Source organism: Cuculus canorus, chromosome 25 (assembly GCF_017976375.1).
Source record: "Cuculus canorus isolate bCucCan1 chromosome 25, bCucCan1.pri, whole genome shotgun sequence".
NCBI classification, from domain to species: Eukaryota; Metazoa; Chordata; class Aves; order Cuculiformes; family Cuculidae; genus Cuculus; species Cuculus canorus.
Genome location: NC_071425.1, coordinates 268,979 through 285,020, shown reverse-complemented (window position 1 = coordinate 285,020; position 16,042 = coordinate 268,979). Strand labels below are relative to the sequence as shown.

Here is a 16,042-nt window from a genome sequence, read left to right as displayed (position 1 = left end):
GGCTGGATGGGTGAAGGGTCTGACACCAGGCACTCACCCAGCTGGGTCTGGGGGGTGGGGGGCCCCCCAGCCAGGGAGGCTTTGGCCCAGCCCTGACGCAGCCCCCGATGTCCCCAGTCCCCACAAGGACCCCACAGCAGGTGTCAGCACACCCAGACAATGCACTCCACAGCCAGAGCACCCCAGGAACCAGTGCACCCCAGTACCCACCCCTCATCTCCCCTTGTGCCCCAGGACTCCCAATGCCATTGCAGCCCCCACCCCGTATGCCCCCCCAGCCGTGCACAGCCCTCCCTAAGCACCCCTCACACACCAAAACCCATTGATAACAGATTGCACAACTCCAACGCTCCCCATCACCCACTGCCGGTGCTCCCCCGCTCCCAGTGCACCCCAGTGTCCAATCCCAGTGTGCCCCAGCCCCGCAGCGCACCCAACTCCCCTCCCACCCCCCCTTCAGTGCCCTGCTCCCCTCCTCCATCTGCTCCTCACCTCCCAGGATACCTCACACCTCTCCCAGCCCCCCCCCCCCCCGTCCCCCCCGCACCTCCCTCTGACCCTTCTTCATCTCCCCATCCCTTTCCAGACCCCCTGCATCCCTTCTCCATCCTCCCCCACCCTCTCCACCCCCCTCTCCACCCCCCAGCACACTCAGCCCAGGCAAGTGCCCACTTGTGCTCTTTTATTGCCGCTGGCGGGGGCGTGGGGGGGGCGTGCAGGACCCCCTGACAGTGACGGGGAGGGGACAGGGCCAGGGTCCCCCAGCAGGAGACCCCGGGCCGGGCTCTGGGGGCCCCTTGCCCTCCCGGTGGGGGGGCCGTGCTGGTTTTAGGTGCCGGGGACACCCCCGCGGCAGAGCCCCGGTGCCGTAGGGAGACGGAGACGGGGAGGATTTGGGGGATGAGGGGATGGGGGAGCTGGTCACCACGCAGAGTCATCGTCGTACCTGTAGGGAGAACTGGCGTGAGGAAAGGGGGCACAAGACCCCCACCCTAGGGTGCAGGAGAGGGTGCAGCCCCTTCCCTGTGCACGGGGCAGTGGGGACAGGGATGGGGACAAGGATGGGGACCTCGACTGGAACAGGGACGAGGATGAAGACAGTGAAAGGGATGGGGACAGGGACTGCAGTGGGGACAGGGATAGGGACAGGGACACAGGGATGGGGACAGGGATGGGGTGGGAACAGGAACCACAATGGGTATGGGAATGGGGACGGAGAGACAGGGATGGGGACAGTGGTGGGAACCTCAATTGGAACAGGGATGGAGATGGGGATGGGGACAGGGATGAGGAGAGGGATGGGGTCAGGGATGGGAACAGGAACAGCAGTGGGGATGAGGATGGGGAGGCAGGGATGGGGAGACAGGAATGGGGACCTCGACTGGAACAGTGATGGGGATGGGGACAGGAACCACAATGAGTATGGGAATGGGGACGGAGAGACAGGGATGGGGACAGTGGTGGGAACCTCAATTGGGACATGGGGACAGGGATGGGGACGGGGATGGGGACACTCACCGTGACCGATCACTGCTGGCCCCGAGGAGCAGCCCAGACACCAAAGCCTCGGGGCTGGCACGTTTGCCGTACCTGCGGGACATGGAGCATGTGGGTGCGTGTGCAAAAGGGTGCATGAGTGTGCAAACAGGAGCTCATAGACGTGCAAGTGGGAGCTCACAGGGGCATGCACGAGCACGCAAATGGAAACTGATGGGTTTGCAAAAGAGTGGGCTTGCACAAGTGCTGCCGGGCTCACACACGTGTGTGTCCCCCGTCTTGCTCACCTCTGCCGCGTCACCAGGTTGATGTAGTGGCGAAGGGCTGAGAAGTACCTGGCCATCTCCTCGGGGGAGGCGTCGTCCCCAGGGTTCTCGGGTTTTGGGGGGTACGCAGCCACCAGTGAGCCCAGACAGAGCAGCGTGCACAGGGCCAGCACGGCCAGCATGCGCCACGGCCGCGGGGACATCACCATCTGGGGGACAACGGGGTGTGGGGATGCCCAAGGCGTGTGTGCATCACCTACATCACCCCTGGGGACCCCCATTGTCCCCAGGGACCCACCATCGCCCCCGGCACCCCCATCACTCTCATATACCTGCTATCACCCTGGGGACCCCCACTGCCCCCCATCCAGCCCAGAGCAGCCCCCGACCAGAGAGATCTCACTTCCCTGTCCCCATGGGGCTGTCACATCCCGGGGTGCCCTCTGCCCCCCAAGGGGATGCCTCCTTCCCCCTCAGCACCTCAGTCCCCCAAGGGACCTTTTTACTCCAGGAGTGTCCCCTCGTCCCACGGGGACACTTCTCTCCCAAAGGCCACCCCCCACCCCCGTGGGACATCGTGCCTCCAGGGATCTCAGAGCCCACTCAAGGTCCCCAAAGGGCCACCTCCCTCCCAGGGACCCCCGGGAACCCTCTCCCCCCTCCCCAAAGGGACATCGCATCCCCAGGGACCCCTGCACCAGACCCCGAGCGGGACGCGTCTCTCCCAGGGACCCCTCCTCAGCCTGAGGGACATCACCCAGCGAAAGGACCCCCTAAACCTCTGCCCCCAGGGGACCCTCCTCTCCAAGAACCCCAGGGTCCCTCTCCCGGGGGTCCCAGCCTCCCGGACCCCAGTCCGGTCCCCGTGCTGTCCCCACACTCACAGCGGAGGCGGGAGGTGACAGCAGGGCTGGGGTGACAGCGCAGGGACAGGGCAGCTCCTCTGCGCCCGGGTTTTATCCCCTCGGGGGTGGCTGCTGGCTCCTCCCTCGCCCGTGAGACCCGCGGGGACCCGGCACCCCCCACACCCCCGACAGCGCCCGGCACGCAGAGCCCCCGCCAGCCCACGGCAGGGCACAGGGACATAGGCGGGACACACGGACACAACACACGGGCACAGATGTGACACGGACACAGCACACGGACACAGATGTCACACTTGAACACGGCACATGGGCACAGATATGACACCCAGCCACAGCGCACAAACATGGCACAGGGAGATGGATGTCACACATGAACACGGCACACAAACACGGCACACGGGCATGGATGTGACAGCCAGGCACAGCCCAGGGACATGGTATGGGCACATGGCAATGCCAGATGGGCACAGCACACGAGCACAGATGTCACACATGGATGTGGCATATGAACATGGCACACGGGCATGGGTGTGACACCCAGCCACAGCCCCCCCACAGCCTTGGACATGGCAGTGGCACCAGGGACATCAGCCACATGCAGGAACACAAACACGGCACCGCCAAGAGACAGCACATGGACATGCGGCTGGCACGAGGGCCACGGGATAAGCACAGTGGAAAGGGACACAGCTCACCGCCACGGCTGCCTCAGTTTCCCCAGACAGCAGAGCAGGCACAGAGCTGCTACCACAGCCCCCGTCACCACCATCGACCGCTGTCACAGCCCTCCAGGACAGATGAGCTGCCCTTTCCGCTCCTCCACGCCAGGCAGGGGACATTAATTCATTATGGATTTGGCATTAAGGAGCAATCATCTAGCCGAGCACTGTGGGGGGAAACTGAGGCACTCGGTGGGGACGTGCTGCGAGCAGGGGCTGCGTCTCCACCAAAGCCACCGTGCGGTCGCTGGGATAGGGAGATGCAGCAGACGGGGCCCTGAAACCCCAGGATGCTCCCAGCCAGAAGGGGCTGTGTCTCTGGGCAGATGGACAGAGGGGACACAGCTCAGTGGGGACCCTGCAGGTGCCACTAGCCCAGCCCAGAGGAACACTGCTCTGTGGGGACACAGCTGGAAGGAATATGGCTTCCCTGGAGGGGACACAGCTCAGTGGGGACCCTGCAGGTGACACCAGTCCGTCTGGAGGGGATGCGTTCCCCACGCCTGGCCTGGCTGTCACCCCACCAAGCAGTGGCAGGGACATGGCTGGAGGGGACACGGCTCAGTGGGACACTGTGGGGTGCCACTGGCCCGGCTGAAGGGGACACACTCCCCACGTCTGGCCTGGCGGTCACCCCAGCAAGCGGCGGTGGGGTCACAGCTTTGGCTGCGGGGGTCCTGGCCCTGGGGACACCGGTGCCCACAGCACAGCTGCATGTCACAGCACTGTGGGGGGACAGCCCCCAGCCCAGTGCCTCTTCCATCCACAGGCGGAGGCGTGGGTCGATGGCAGGGATGATTGGATCAATGTGGCCGCGGACCCCCATGCAGCACCCACCACGTGGAAACTGAGGCAGTGAGGCTGAATCCAGCACTGCCCGGAGGGGGCTGAGCCCCTCCCCAGCAGCAGAGCCCCCCACCACGGGGGTCCCAATAGGGGGAACACCAACCCCACAGTCCCACCGGGACCAAACCCCATGGGGCAGCGGTGGCAGCAGTGCGTGCTCCTGGGTGGCCCTGAGGCGAGGGGGCAGCGAGGGTCAGGGTCCAGGTGCCCTCCCCGGCACCAAGCAGACCCCACTGGGCCACGGGGAGAACAGAGCCAGGGTTTTCCACACCATTTCCCCAGTGACGGCAAACAGCCACCGTCCAAAGGTCACCGGATGGCTCTGCGCGTGGGAGCCCTCCCTGGCACAAGGAGATGGGGGCCCAGCTGCAGCCCCCCCAGAGCAGCCCCAGTGGGGCAGGGGGTGCGTATGGCGCCCCTCATCGCTCCCACGGGAGGAGGAGGGTCCGGGCTGAAGGGCAGCACCGGAGCCCTCACAGCGCCCGGGGGGTCTCGGAGCCCCCCCCAGCCCAAGGAGCCGGACGGAGGCGCACAGAGAGCAAACAGGGCCCTGCCGCTTGCCCGCACTTTATGGCCCCTGGTTCCGCCGGAGGCGCATTAGGGGCCATGCGTGCCCCCTCCCCGCAGGAAGGGCCTTATCAGCCCTGTTTGCTTTTCCACCACCCGGCCGGCATGGGGACGGCAACAGACAGGTGAGGACACAGCCCACGGGGACACTGGGGGTTGCCAGCCCTTCGCCATGACCCCCCTGAACATCCTCCTGAGGTTTGCAGGAACCTCAAACCGAGCATCTGCAGAACTAGCAGAACACCCAGACCCCGCTCCCCCTACCTCAGTTTCCCCACCCAAGGGAGGGGAGCACTCAGGATTGCCCACATCGTGCCGCATGTCAGGTCCCCCAAAACTGTTCCTGCCAGCTCTCCCCAAAGCTGCTCCCAGCCCCCCTGAAGTGACCGGGCCCAGTCGTGCTGACACAGACCAGCCGAGAGCCCAGGACGAGGTAAAAGATCTCTCATTTCATCAGTAAAAACACTCCCGGGGCATGGGGACCCCGACGGGGAGGGGGCCTGGCCACACAGTGGCCAGTACCCTGCAGGCAGGAGCCCCCCAGCCCTCCCTCAACCCGGGGCAGTGCCCGCCCCGGCCACCGGCAAAGCTATCAAATATTTACAAATTAAAAAACAAAAAAAAAGAATAAATAGCGCCAATTCTCTAAAAGAATCAGCCATCCGTAGCCAGGATGACGACAGCTCCAAAGATGCCAACGTTCTGCCCAATGAGCTTCATCTGGTTCCAGAACTCGACGCGTCGCAAGTCGTGCCAGTAGCCGATGTTGCCATCAATGAGGAGGATGGCGAGGGGCAGCAGCACAGCCAACACCTGCGCCGCCGCACGCACGTAGTACCCCGAGAGGAAGGCGAGAGCCAGCAGCCCGTAGAGCACAAAGAGCAGCTGCAGAGCCAGCTCCCCACCCAGGAGGTGGTTCAGGTAGGCCAGGCGGTCCTCCTTGCTGTGCTGCAGGGAGTATGCCTGGGGACGGGGATGGAGCCACTGGTGGCAGCGGTGCCCCTGCTGGCACTCAGCATTGGCAGCACTGGTGTCACACTTGGCAGAGATGCCAGTGGCAGCACTGGTAGCAATGGTGCCGCTGGTGGGTTGCACTGGTGGCACTGCCTGTGCTCCTTTGACCCTTCCCCTCAGAAGGAACCCCTCGGATCTGGCCATGGGGGCAGGTGCAGCTGTGCCAGTGCCGTACCTGGCAGATGAGGTAGATGCCAAGGAAGACCTGGCCCGTGGACTGCAGAGAGCGGCTGCGCGGTTTCTGCCGGTACAGCTCGCCGGCGCCACTGGCCAGGATGAGGAAGCCGCCAATGATGGCGATGGTCCGGGAGTACATCCGCACCTGTGCCAGGCACTGTCACCCTGCGTCCCTGAGACCAGGGAGAGATGGGGAGAACACTGGGGGGGGGAGGGATCTCACCTTCAGCCAGTCACCGTAGTGGACGTGGCCGCCAATGTGGGCAGCGTAGGTGGCCACTGCGAGCTGCAGGGCAGCCCCCAGGGCAAACCAGCGGCGCTTCACCCCAAAGGACATGAAGCTGGCGCAGAGCACGGCCACCCCCATGTCCACGTACAGGTAGGGGACGGGGATGTCCGGCTTCCTGGGGAGCACGGCAGCTCCAGCCCCAGCCCCCACCCCAACCACCCCTGACCCTGCACACTCCCAGACCCCCCACTCACCTCTGCCTCCCAGCTCCTCCTTCAGCCCCTAACCCCAACACAGCCCCTCTGTGCCCCCCCACAGTGCAACCCACAGCCACCCCCATGCTCTCCCCACAGTCCCCACACTCCAAAAGCCCCTCTTGTGCCCTCAACAGCCCCCCAATTGCCCCAGCCCCCCGACTACCCCTCTGCCCACCCACCACCCCCACACTCCCATTCCCCCAGCTCAGGCCCCACATGCACCTCAGGGGCGCCCCCACCCCCCACAGCTCTGCACTGCCACAGCCCCAGGTCCTCCCTAGGCCCCTTCCCCACCCTTCACCCAAGCCCCCTCAGCCCCACACACATCCCCAGCACCACTCCCCCCACAGCCGCAGAGACCCCCTAGCCCCCTCTCCACCCTTCACCCAGGCCCCACCAGCCCCACACCAACACATACTAGGCTCCCCCAGCCCGACATCCCGAGACCCCCAGGCACTCCCTCACATCCCTGCCCCCAACCCCCTCTCCCCCCCCCAGGTCCCCTCCTAGTCCCACACAACCCCCAGACCGAGCCCCCCAGGTTTACGCACACACTAGGACTCCCTAGGGTCCCCTCCCGCCCCGTTTCCCACCGCACCGGCGGCCGCCGGCACGCTCGGCGCAGAGCAGGAGCCCGCTAAAGCAGTGCCAGAAGGGGAAGCGGGTGAGCAGCACCGCACCGCCCGCCGTCAACAGCCGCAGCGCCCGCCGCCGCCACCCGCACCCCGCAGCCATCGCTCCCGCGCCCCCTCCCCCCCGGAAGTGCTATCCCGGCCCCTCCAAGCTCCGCCCACTGCATGAACCACGCCCTCTAGCCCTACCGGAAATCCTGTACAAGCCCCGCCCCTGTACAACAGTCATGACCCCAAGCCCCCGCCCCCTACGAGAAACCACGCCCCTTAGTTCAACCCGGAAGTGTCGCACAACCACCGTCCCGTATAAAACCACGCCTCTTTAAGCCTCGCCCCCGGAAGTACCGTACCAGCCCCGCGTCCGAACCCCGCCGGAAGTGCCCCCTAAGCCCCGCCCCGCCCCCCGAGCACCGGACACCGGTGGTGGTTAAAAAAATTCCGGGTTTTATTGTTTTTGCTAAACAATACTAAAAAAATCTTCCTTTTTTTAAATCTTTTTTTTTCTCCACGTTTCCCTCCTCCCGAGGCAGGGCGGGAACCGGGCCCCGGCCCGTTCTTTAAAAACAAAACGGGGGCGGAGGGGGCGCGGCCACAGGGGGAAGGAAAACTTCAAAAAGAGGCAGAAATGGGGAAAAATGGAAAAATAAAAAGGGGGAAACCCCATCCATGCCCGGGGGGCTGCAGATCGGGGGGTCTGCCACGACCCCGGGTTTCCATAAAGACCCAGGGAGTCAAAGAGACAAAAAATAGAGAGAAATTCAAGCCTTGCCCTGTGCAAACCAATGAAAAGGAGGCCGCACTGGTCACAGGGTCCCGGCTCAGCCACCACAGCCCCCCCCCACACACTAAGGGTTGGGGGGGAAAGGGGCCCCTTCTGCAAAGGGGGGGGGAGGTGGGGAGAGAAGGAAAAAAAAGAGGGCAAAACCTGTAAGCGAGGGGTCTGCGCGGTGGGTGGGATGTGGCAGCAAAGAATGCGGTTAGTCAGGTAATCGTGAGTTTAAATTATTCTCTTTTCTCGTTGGATTAAAGTCTAAGGTCTGGAATCGGGGGGGGGGGGGGGGGGGCCCCTCCCCGGTAATGAGCTTGATCGGGGGATAAAAGGTGTCCCCCCCCGCCCTCTGCCGCGGCCACCCTGGCAAGGGGAGGGCAGGGGGACCCCGGCACATGGCGGCCTCAGGACGAGAGGGACGTCTCCTTCTGTGTCGGCGGGGCTTGGGAACGCTGCAGCACCTTCTGGCTCTCCGCGTCGCGGAAGTGCTTCTCCACCTGCAGTGGGGGCACGGGATTCACGGAGAGGGGTGTGAGTGGGTGGGAAGGAGAGAGCCCTGGGATGGGGACAGGCAGGGGGAGCCACCCCAGGGGCAGGGGACCACCAGGAAGGGGCAACGGAAGCCCTTCAGGATGGGATGGGCAGGAGGAGCCCCCCAAGGAGGGACCATGGGTGTGTGTCCCTGAGGATGTGACCCCATCCCCGTACTCACTATTTTGCGTACGTGACTCAGCGCGCTCCCCTCTTTGCCTTTACAGTTTTCCACTTGATAGGGAGGGGCAATAACGACTTCTTCCATCACAACTATGTTTTTCTCCTGCCATTTACAGTCTTTAATGCTGCAGGGGGGAATAGGGATCAGATGAGCGACGCATGAGGCTTGGGACACACTCCCGCATCCCCTGGCCTCTCCGAGAGCCGCCACCTGCCCCAGCACGGCCCCACGGCCCGCCTCACATCTGTGTTTTGCCAAGGGAGAGCTACCCAGAACCTCCTGGGCACCCAAGAGAAGACAGGTGAGAGCCCGCAGGGATAGGCAAGGAGCCGGGCAAGGAGCCATCCCCTGCCCCAAGGACCATGTGGCTCCAGCCACTGTGTACCAGGACACACTGGCAGCATCTCCTGGCGAACCCAGGGGACCGGGCCATGCAAATCCCTCCCTGGGCTATGCAGGGGTACAAGTGACTCCCAGGCAGCTCCAGGAGCAGAGATAGAGTGCAGGTGGCACCAACGAGGGGGACTTACGTCTTGTGTATAGTCTGGAAGAGCTGCTGTCCCTCCAGGGAGACACCAGCACTAATTGCATACGCCTGGCTCATCTTCTCTTCCTTCTCCGTCCGAGCTTTGTTGGCGAGCTGGAGGGAGATAGAGAGAGGTGGGACTCGGCTGAGCATGGCTCAGAGCTCCACGGGGACGCGGGTCCCTCCGCAGCAGCAGCTCTGCTGCTTGCTGTCCAGCTCCCCAGTTAGATCAGGGTAATGACATGCGTGCCTGCCATTCCCACCCTCCCACCACATCTTTCCCTGCACATCCTGGGGCGTCACACAGATCTCAGGACAGAGCATAATTCCAGATGCCACCAGTAATGCCTGCATCACCCCCAATATCTTAGGGATGCAGACACCGGGAGGGAATCAGCTGCCAGGGCAGATCCATTAATCCCCTTCCCCTCCACCTTTTCCAAATTAATCACTGCATTTCAGATCCAAACCACTGCTGCTTGCTCTTTAATCGAGGGACACAGGTGGGGAAAATGAGCCTGGAATAAACATTAGGTGAGGGCTCGTCGGATGTAAATGCCTCCACATGGACCATGCAGGAATAGGAGCATCTTTCTCACAGGACAATTATTCTATTCTAAAAACAATCCCCCCATGTGTGGGGATGCGCGATTACGTCGGCAGAGCCACAGAGCAGAGAGGGGAAGCCCCAAATCCCAGTGTCCCCTGCATTAAAGGCAGCAGCTGCAAGAGAAGGAGCTGCAGCTGCCTGGAGGCATAAGACGGACAGGCGGCGCTGGACGCGCTCCCGGCTGGAGCTGCCGCAGTGCAAGAGCCACATGAGCACTGCCACCCACACCAGGCCTCCTCTTCCTCCTCCTCCCAGGAGGAACCTCCCCAGGCCAAACCAGCTTTCTCTGCTGCATGAGGCCAAAGCCCCTACTTAGTGGAATCGGGCTTTTCCTGCCTGGGGGGTACTTTTGGAGCAAATAATGCCAGGAAGGGGTAGGTTTCCCTGCTTGCAGCCTGCCTGAGCATGGGGAGCCTTAACAGGGGGACGGAATCCTTGGGATGAGAACCTCTCCCAGCACGAGCTGTCTCTGCGGCCACCTGCCCTGCTCCATGCAGGAACTGCCCTCTCCAAGACCACCAGTCCAGCTCACAAACTGGTTTGCAGGACTGGGCACAATGCTGCCCAGTAACGTTCCTGCATCCAAGTCACGCACATGGTCACCAGCCACACCAACTCCTTGGCCGAGGCTGTTCCCCAGAGCCAGTGTTCCTCATTCTCAACTGGCTCCACTGCCCTTCCCAAAGCATCCTCTCCATGGCACGTCTGGGCACAAATCTCCTCTGCTGTGCCCTCGCCAGGCTCCTCCAGCAGATCTCTGCCCACCCAGCAGCCCGCTTCCTGCAGCCAGGCTGGCAGCACAGCCACCGCTCTGTGCATCCAGATCGAGATCCATTCTCCACTTTTAGAACTCTCGCATCCAGGCCTCCAGGTGCTCCATCCGCTCCGAGCAGTGGTTGTATCAGCCCCCCTTCCCCATGCAACCCCAGGAGAGACACACACTGAGGCAGAGGGGTCCAGCTCTTGTCCACACCCCCGGCTCTCACGTTTCCCTGCAATGGGATGTGCTCTCCCTATTCCTCACCACTATCCCTGAACAAGAAATTAATCAGACACACCAAGCCTATGCCTTCCAGCTTCCCAGACCTAAGCATTCAGAACAGCCTCCTGGCACGCTGCTGCACATCGCCCTGCAGAAAGTGCCAGGGCAACCGGAGAGACTGTGATACACACCTTGCGCGATGGCATGAATGAATGAGTCACTTCCCTATTCACGCCCATATGAATGACGGAAAAGCCAGTGTGGCAAGAGCAGCCAGTGAGGGGCACCAAGTGCGGTGCCACAGCCCCCACCACCAGGATGGCCCCCGGTCCTGCTCGGGTGCCAGCAGCCCAGTGAGCAGAGCCGAGCATGGCACATCCCAGGCAGCGCATCAAGGTGGCTGCACACTGACTTCTGTCCATGGAAGATGCAATTTCATTCGTTTCCCTACCCTCATAACAAATCCACAGCAATTATTTTGATCCCAGAAAGACAGAAGTGAGCATTTGAAGTCCCATGGGGCGTTTTCCCCTCAGCAGGCCCATCCTCCTCCCAGCCACACTCCCAGCAGCTTCACTCAATGGAATTACAGTGTGCAGTTGGATCTTCATGGCAGTTGTGTCATCCGAGACCTTCGCCAATGTGCTAATCCCCCAGGAAATAACCCACAGGAGCTATGGACACACAGCTGGTGCTACCCTCATGACACCAAACCACCGGCCAGGAGAGGAGGGTTTCACGTGGGACAAGGAGGTGATAATGGAAAAGCCCCACAGCCAGACCTCTTCCAGCCACTTCCCACAGCGTCGAGGGCTTGAATTCATGTCCCCTTCTTCTGACACCATCCATGGGAGTCAGAACCAACCCCCTTCCAGAAGGGTATATGAAAAGCAGTTCCTCAAAATCCCTCTAAGTACCCCTGCTTCATGGCTCCTACCCACTCCCCTGCCCATTGGGTTCACCAAAATCCACCCTGCTTCTGGAGATGAGGGATGCAGGCAGAGGGGGGTCCCACTGTAGCCAAACCTTGTCTTGTACCATCCACAGGAGCACAAAACACACTCTAGTGCATTCGTAATCTTGAAGGACAGAGCACCAGGAGGAGCAACGAGGGCTCAGGGAAGCAGAGAACTGGCACCAGCCATGCCCATCTTATCCAGGTTTTCATTTGAGCATTCAAGTCAGTTGTGGTCAGAGAAAGAACCTGTTCACGTTTAGGAAAAGCCCCATCCTCCCTTCCCTCTGGCCAGCAAAGCACCACATCCCTCGAGCAAAGGTGCTGGTGCTGCCACAGAGCCAGCGGGATCGAGACCGCTGGGCTTTTCCTGAGGCAGAAGGTGCTGCGCAGCCCCAAAGTTACTGAAACCACTACAGAGGTCCTGATGCCGGCACTCTCAGTCTGTTTCAGACAGCAACTCGCACCTGCTTGCCAGCACAGAAATCCACGTTTCCTGCTGCCGCAGGGGGCTGGTCCGCAGCAGAGCGGCCTCCAAGGAGGGTACAGGGCAAGGCCGTCTACTAAGCTTCCAGTGTCACTCAGGCACTAAATCCACTCAGCAGGACCATGCTGGGAGCTCCAGCCAGCACTGGAGCAAACACCACAACCACAGCCCAAAGGGTGTGTGGGTGCCCCAGGGCAGCAGCAGGATCCACTTCCAGCCTCCTGTTCAGACTCAGGATGGGCTCCTGGCTGAAACAAAGCCAGGAATTCCCTCTCCCTGGCCCAGGACCTCGGCTCCCTGCTAAGCCATCAGGAAGCAGAGAGGGTCAACCAGCTGCAGCCTCATGACAGATGCCCCTGCAGCTGGTGATGGAGACTCGACATCCCCAAAGCACCATCGTCTGAACCCTTAACAGCACCATGGTGGGCTGTGACTGAAGCAGGCAATTCAGAGTTTAGAAGCTGTCTCATCCCAGACACGGATTCCCGAAGTGAATCCCTCCTCCCCTCCCAGAAGCAAGCACCTCAGAGCCCACCGGGGCAGGTCCTTACCTTGCTAACGTTGAGTGAGGCTAAAGGAGGAGGCGTTTCCGTGCGGTCATTGATTATTTCCACTTCTGAAACATACTGTAAGTTTACAAGCAGGATATCTGCGTGATTGGGCTTTCCGCTGGAAGATGGGCATTCTGGAGGGGAGAAACATTAAGGAAAACAAATCCCGAGGGAGATTCTTACAAGCTGGATGCACAGACCTGTCCTGGAATGAACCAGAAGATCTGTTTTTCAGGGATCTTCTCCACTACCCCATCCCTGCCTAGGACAGGGCTGCCCACGACACCCCAGCCATGCTACTCATCTCGCATCAGGCCCAGCTGATACCGATTTGATTGTCCCAACTACAGTACAAGTTTTCCAGATACCCACAGCCCAGGATGCTGCATGGTCTCCTCCAGAAACACCACTGAGTACCAGCCAAAGATGCAGAGGTGCTGCTGACAGTGCCCCTGCTGCGGCACACGGGGAGTGAACCCCAACCACCACTGCACCTTCGCCATTCACACGCCAATGATTCCCCCTCTGGCAGGCAGTGGCCAAGCCAGAGCCTCCCAGGAACATCCTCGGTGCGGAGGGAAGAAGCAGCTCCCTGAATGGCCTCCTGGCCCTCGCAAGCCTTCCAGGTGGCACTTGGACACGGCCAGGTTTGGCAGCATGACTGGGAAGCATAAATGCACCATCCCTAGAAAAAAAAACCCTTCCAGAGCTACACCGATTCCTGCGCAACCTCTTCCACAGGAGGCTGTGCCATTAACGTGGCTCCCTCAGGGCTGGAAAGAGCTGAGGGCACAGCACAGAGAGCCTCTTCCACACAAACGCCATCTCCTCCTTGGAAGAGATGCTCACAGAGGCCACTTTTCCTCCCCTCTCGCCCCCTGAGCCTGGCTGCACAGCAAGGCCTCCCCGGCAAATGCCTTTCAGCACAGGCGAGAAAACAAGGGATGTGTTGGGAACCCTGATCTCTTCCTCTGTGGAAGCATCCCAGCTCTGGGAGGAAGAGCTGGACTGGGGCAGCCACAGTGGAAGAGCTCAGCCCCTTCCAACACAGACCAGCAGCATGCAATACACCAACCTGTTGGACGCCAGTTAAGTTTCCCGCAGCCTCTGCTCGAGGCTGGGGAGCTTCTCGCACCAGAGCCGCCCCAGCTCAGCCAGGATGGGTCCCCAGTCCCGCACACCCAGCAGGGCTGTTCCTGTCTCACTGCCCACAGTTGCAGGCGCCAAGCCCCTCTCCCAGCTCCTCCAGCACCCATCTATTCCCTCTGGAATCCAACCGGGGCCCCAAGCATTTACTTCTCCATCCCATTACGACACCCGACCTGGGGCTAAGCCCCCCTCCCCAGCTCCCTGCTTTCCCCTCACTGGCAGATGAGAGCTAAGTGCACATGGATACATGGACATCATCTTCACTCTCCAGCCCAGGGCAGCTCCAGGCCCTGTTCCCTTCACCCCACCAGCCACAGAGAATTCTCCTGACACAGCCACCCCACTTCACTCCACAGGGCTCCGCAGATCTCTCGTATCACTCTCCCCAAGTCCTCCCCTCCTCAGGGGTCCTTGCCTCAACTCCACGGCTTCCCTTTCAATCTCCACAGGCCCACTGAACCCCTCCACCTCTCCAAACCCCACGGTGGTCTCCTACTCCCCCATTACATCAACACTTCCTATGGGATCTCCCCCTCCTAGGCCTCCCCCATCCTTCTTGACCTCTCCAGAGCCCTCACCATGCTGCTGCACCCCCAAAGAGGTACTCATCCCCTCAGCCCTCACAGGGCTCCTCCTGCCCCCAAAAGCCCACCCCCAAGGAGAGCTCCCCCCTCCCAGGACCCTGTGGGGTGCCCCTGTGTCCCCCCAGACCTCACTGTGCCTCCCTAACAGCCACACAGCCCGGCACAAGGGAGACCCTGTCCACAGGCCTCTATGGGACCATCTCCTAACCTCCCTCGAACCCTCCTGTATGGCACCGACCCCCCACAATCCCAACCTAGGGCTCCCCAACAGCCCCACCATGGGGCTGGTTGCTCCCCTCAAACCTCCCTATAGGGCACTGCAGCGCCGTCCAGGCCCTGCTATAGGCACTGCCCCCATATGAATCCCACTACAAGGCCTCACCCCTAGTAACCCCACTACAGGGCTCCTCAATCCCCTAAACCTCCCTATGGACCCCACACTCTCACCAAGGATCTCAATGCAGGGGTCCTCAGTACCCCAAAATCCCCTTACAGAAGACCACATTCCCCAAAAAAAAACCCACTGGGGGCTCCTCTCCACACAAAACCCCTTTATAGGGCACCCCACTCCCACAATAACCCCAGCATGGGGCTCTTCACCTCACCCAATCTCCCTACAGAGCCCCTGTCCCCTGATAACCCCAACTCACGTCACCCCACTGAGAGCCCCCACCCCCCGCTCACAGCTCGCCCTCAGATCCACACTCTCCTCGCAGCCCCTCATCTCAGAACCCCCCCAAATCCCACCTTCCCTCACAGCCCCTCATCTCTGACACCCCCCCAGCTCCCCCATCCTCACAGCCTCCCCCACCCTCAAAACTCCTCCCCTTACAGCCCCTCCTAGACCTCCCAGATCCCCTTTCTCCTTGCAGCCCCTCACCTGAGTCCCCCACAGATCCTCTCTTCCTCCAGACCCCACCTTCCCTCACAGCTCCTCATCTGACAGCCCCCTAGAGCTTCCCTCTCCTCACACACCACCCTCAAGCCTCCTCCCCTTACAGCCCCACCTCCAAATCCCCTTTCCTCAGAGCCCCTCAGCTCGGACAGCCCCACAGCCTCCCTCTTCGTCCAGTCCCTCCCCTCCTCACAGTCCCTCATCTCAGCGCCCCCCCCTCCTCACAAGTGCCCCCCTCCTCACAGCCCCCTCCTCTCCTCACAGCCCCTCATCTCAGTCCTCTCCCCTCCTCACAGGCCCTCGTCTCAGCCCCCTCCTCTCCTCACAGGCCCTCGTCTCAGCCCCTCCCCGGGCCCTCCCCTCCCCTCACAGCCCCCCCTCAACTCAACCCCCTTCCCCTCCGCACTGGCCGGGCGCGGCGGGCGGATACTAAGAGCCAGCATCTTGCTGGGGTAGTCGAAGGCGACGACCTCGCCCTGCAGGCGCTGCTCCTGGCAGGTGCGGCAGGAGACCTGGCTGCCCACGCTGAAGTACTCGCCCGGCGCCGCCATCTTCTCGGCGCAGCGGCTGGGCGGGGGGGTTGCGGGCGTGAGGGGCGGGGCCAGAGCGTAAGGGGCCGGGGCAATGCGTGAGGGGGCGGGGACAGTACGTGAGGGGCGGGAACAGATACTAAGAGGGAGTGGCCGCGGTGTGGGGCGGGGTCATTAGTGGGCGGTGTCTGAGGGGGCGTGATCAAAGTGCGCGGGAGG

The 16,042-nt window shown here is 61.9% G+C and overlaps 3 protein-coding genes and 1 long non-coding RNA gene across 5 annotated transcripts; 1 reads left to right on the top strand and 3 right to left on the bottom strand.

Annotated features, from left to right (window-relative positions):
• Positions 1-717: 717 nt before the first annotated feature.
• LOC104068293 (peptide YY) lies at positions 718-3,492 on the bottom strand. Of its 2 annotated transcripts, none has more exons than XM_054088616.1 (4): positions 3,325-3,492; positions 1,785-1,972; positions 1,519-1,590; positions 718-946 (listed from the first exon to the last, which is right to left on the bottom strand). In XM_054088616.1, the coding sequence occupies exons 1-4, from the start codon at positions 3,466-3,468 to the stop codon at positions 922-924; spliced, it is 429 nt and encodes a 142-aa protein (XP_053944591.1). In that variant the 5' UTR covers positions 3,469-3,492; the 3' UTR covers positions 718-921. The 2 variants fall into 2 exon arrangements, with proteins under 2 accessions (XP_053944591.1, XP_009569451.1); XM_009571156.2 differs by having other exon boundaries at positions 2,648-3,447.
• Positions 3,493-4,755: 1,263 nt separating this feature from the next.
• Positions 4,756-5,630, top strand: LOC128854580 (uncharacterized). The gene is made up of 3 exons (XR_008453585.1): positions 4,756-4,886; positions 5,112-5,194; positions 5,492-5,630. It is a non-coding gene; the product is annotated as an uncharacterized LOC128854580 (long non-coding RNA).
• Positions 5,201-7,326, bottom strand: TMEM101 (transmembrane protein 101). The gene is made up of 4 exons (XM_054088614.1): positions 7,037-7,326; positions 6,176-6,356; positions 5,951-6,097; positions 5,201-5,724 (listed from the first exon to the last, which is right to left on the bottom strand). The coding sequence occupies exons 1-4, from the start codon at positions 7,171-7,173 to the stop codon at positions 5,416-5,418; spliced, it is 774 nt and encodes a 257-aa protein (XP_053944589.1). The 5' UTR covers positions 7,174-7,326; the 3' UTR covers positions 5,201-5,415.
• Positions 7,327-7,555: 229 nt separating this feature from the next.
• On the bottom strand, positions 7,556-15,893 carry LSM12 (LSM12 homolog). Its single transcript, XM_054088615.1, has 5 exons — positions 15,724-15,893; positions 12,666-12,799; positions 9,085-9,194; positions 8,552-8,678; positions 7,556-8,336 (listed from the first exon to the last, which is right to left on the bottom strand). The coding sequence occupies exons 1-5, from the start codon at positions 15,842-15,844 to the stop codon at positions 8,244-8,246; spliced, it is 585 nt and encodes a 194-aa protein (XP_053944590.1). The 5' UTR covers positions 15,845-15,893; the 3' UTR covers positions 7,556-8,243.
• Positions 15,894-16,042: the final 149 nt, after the last annotated feature.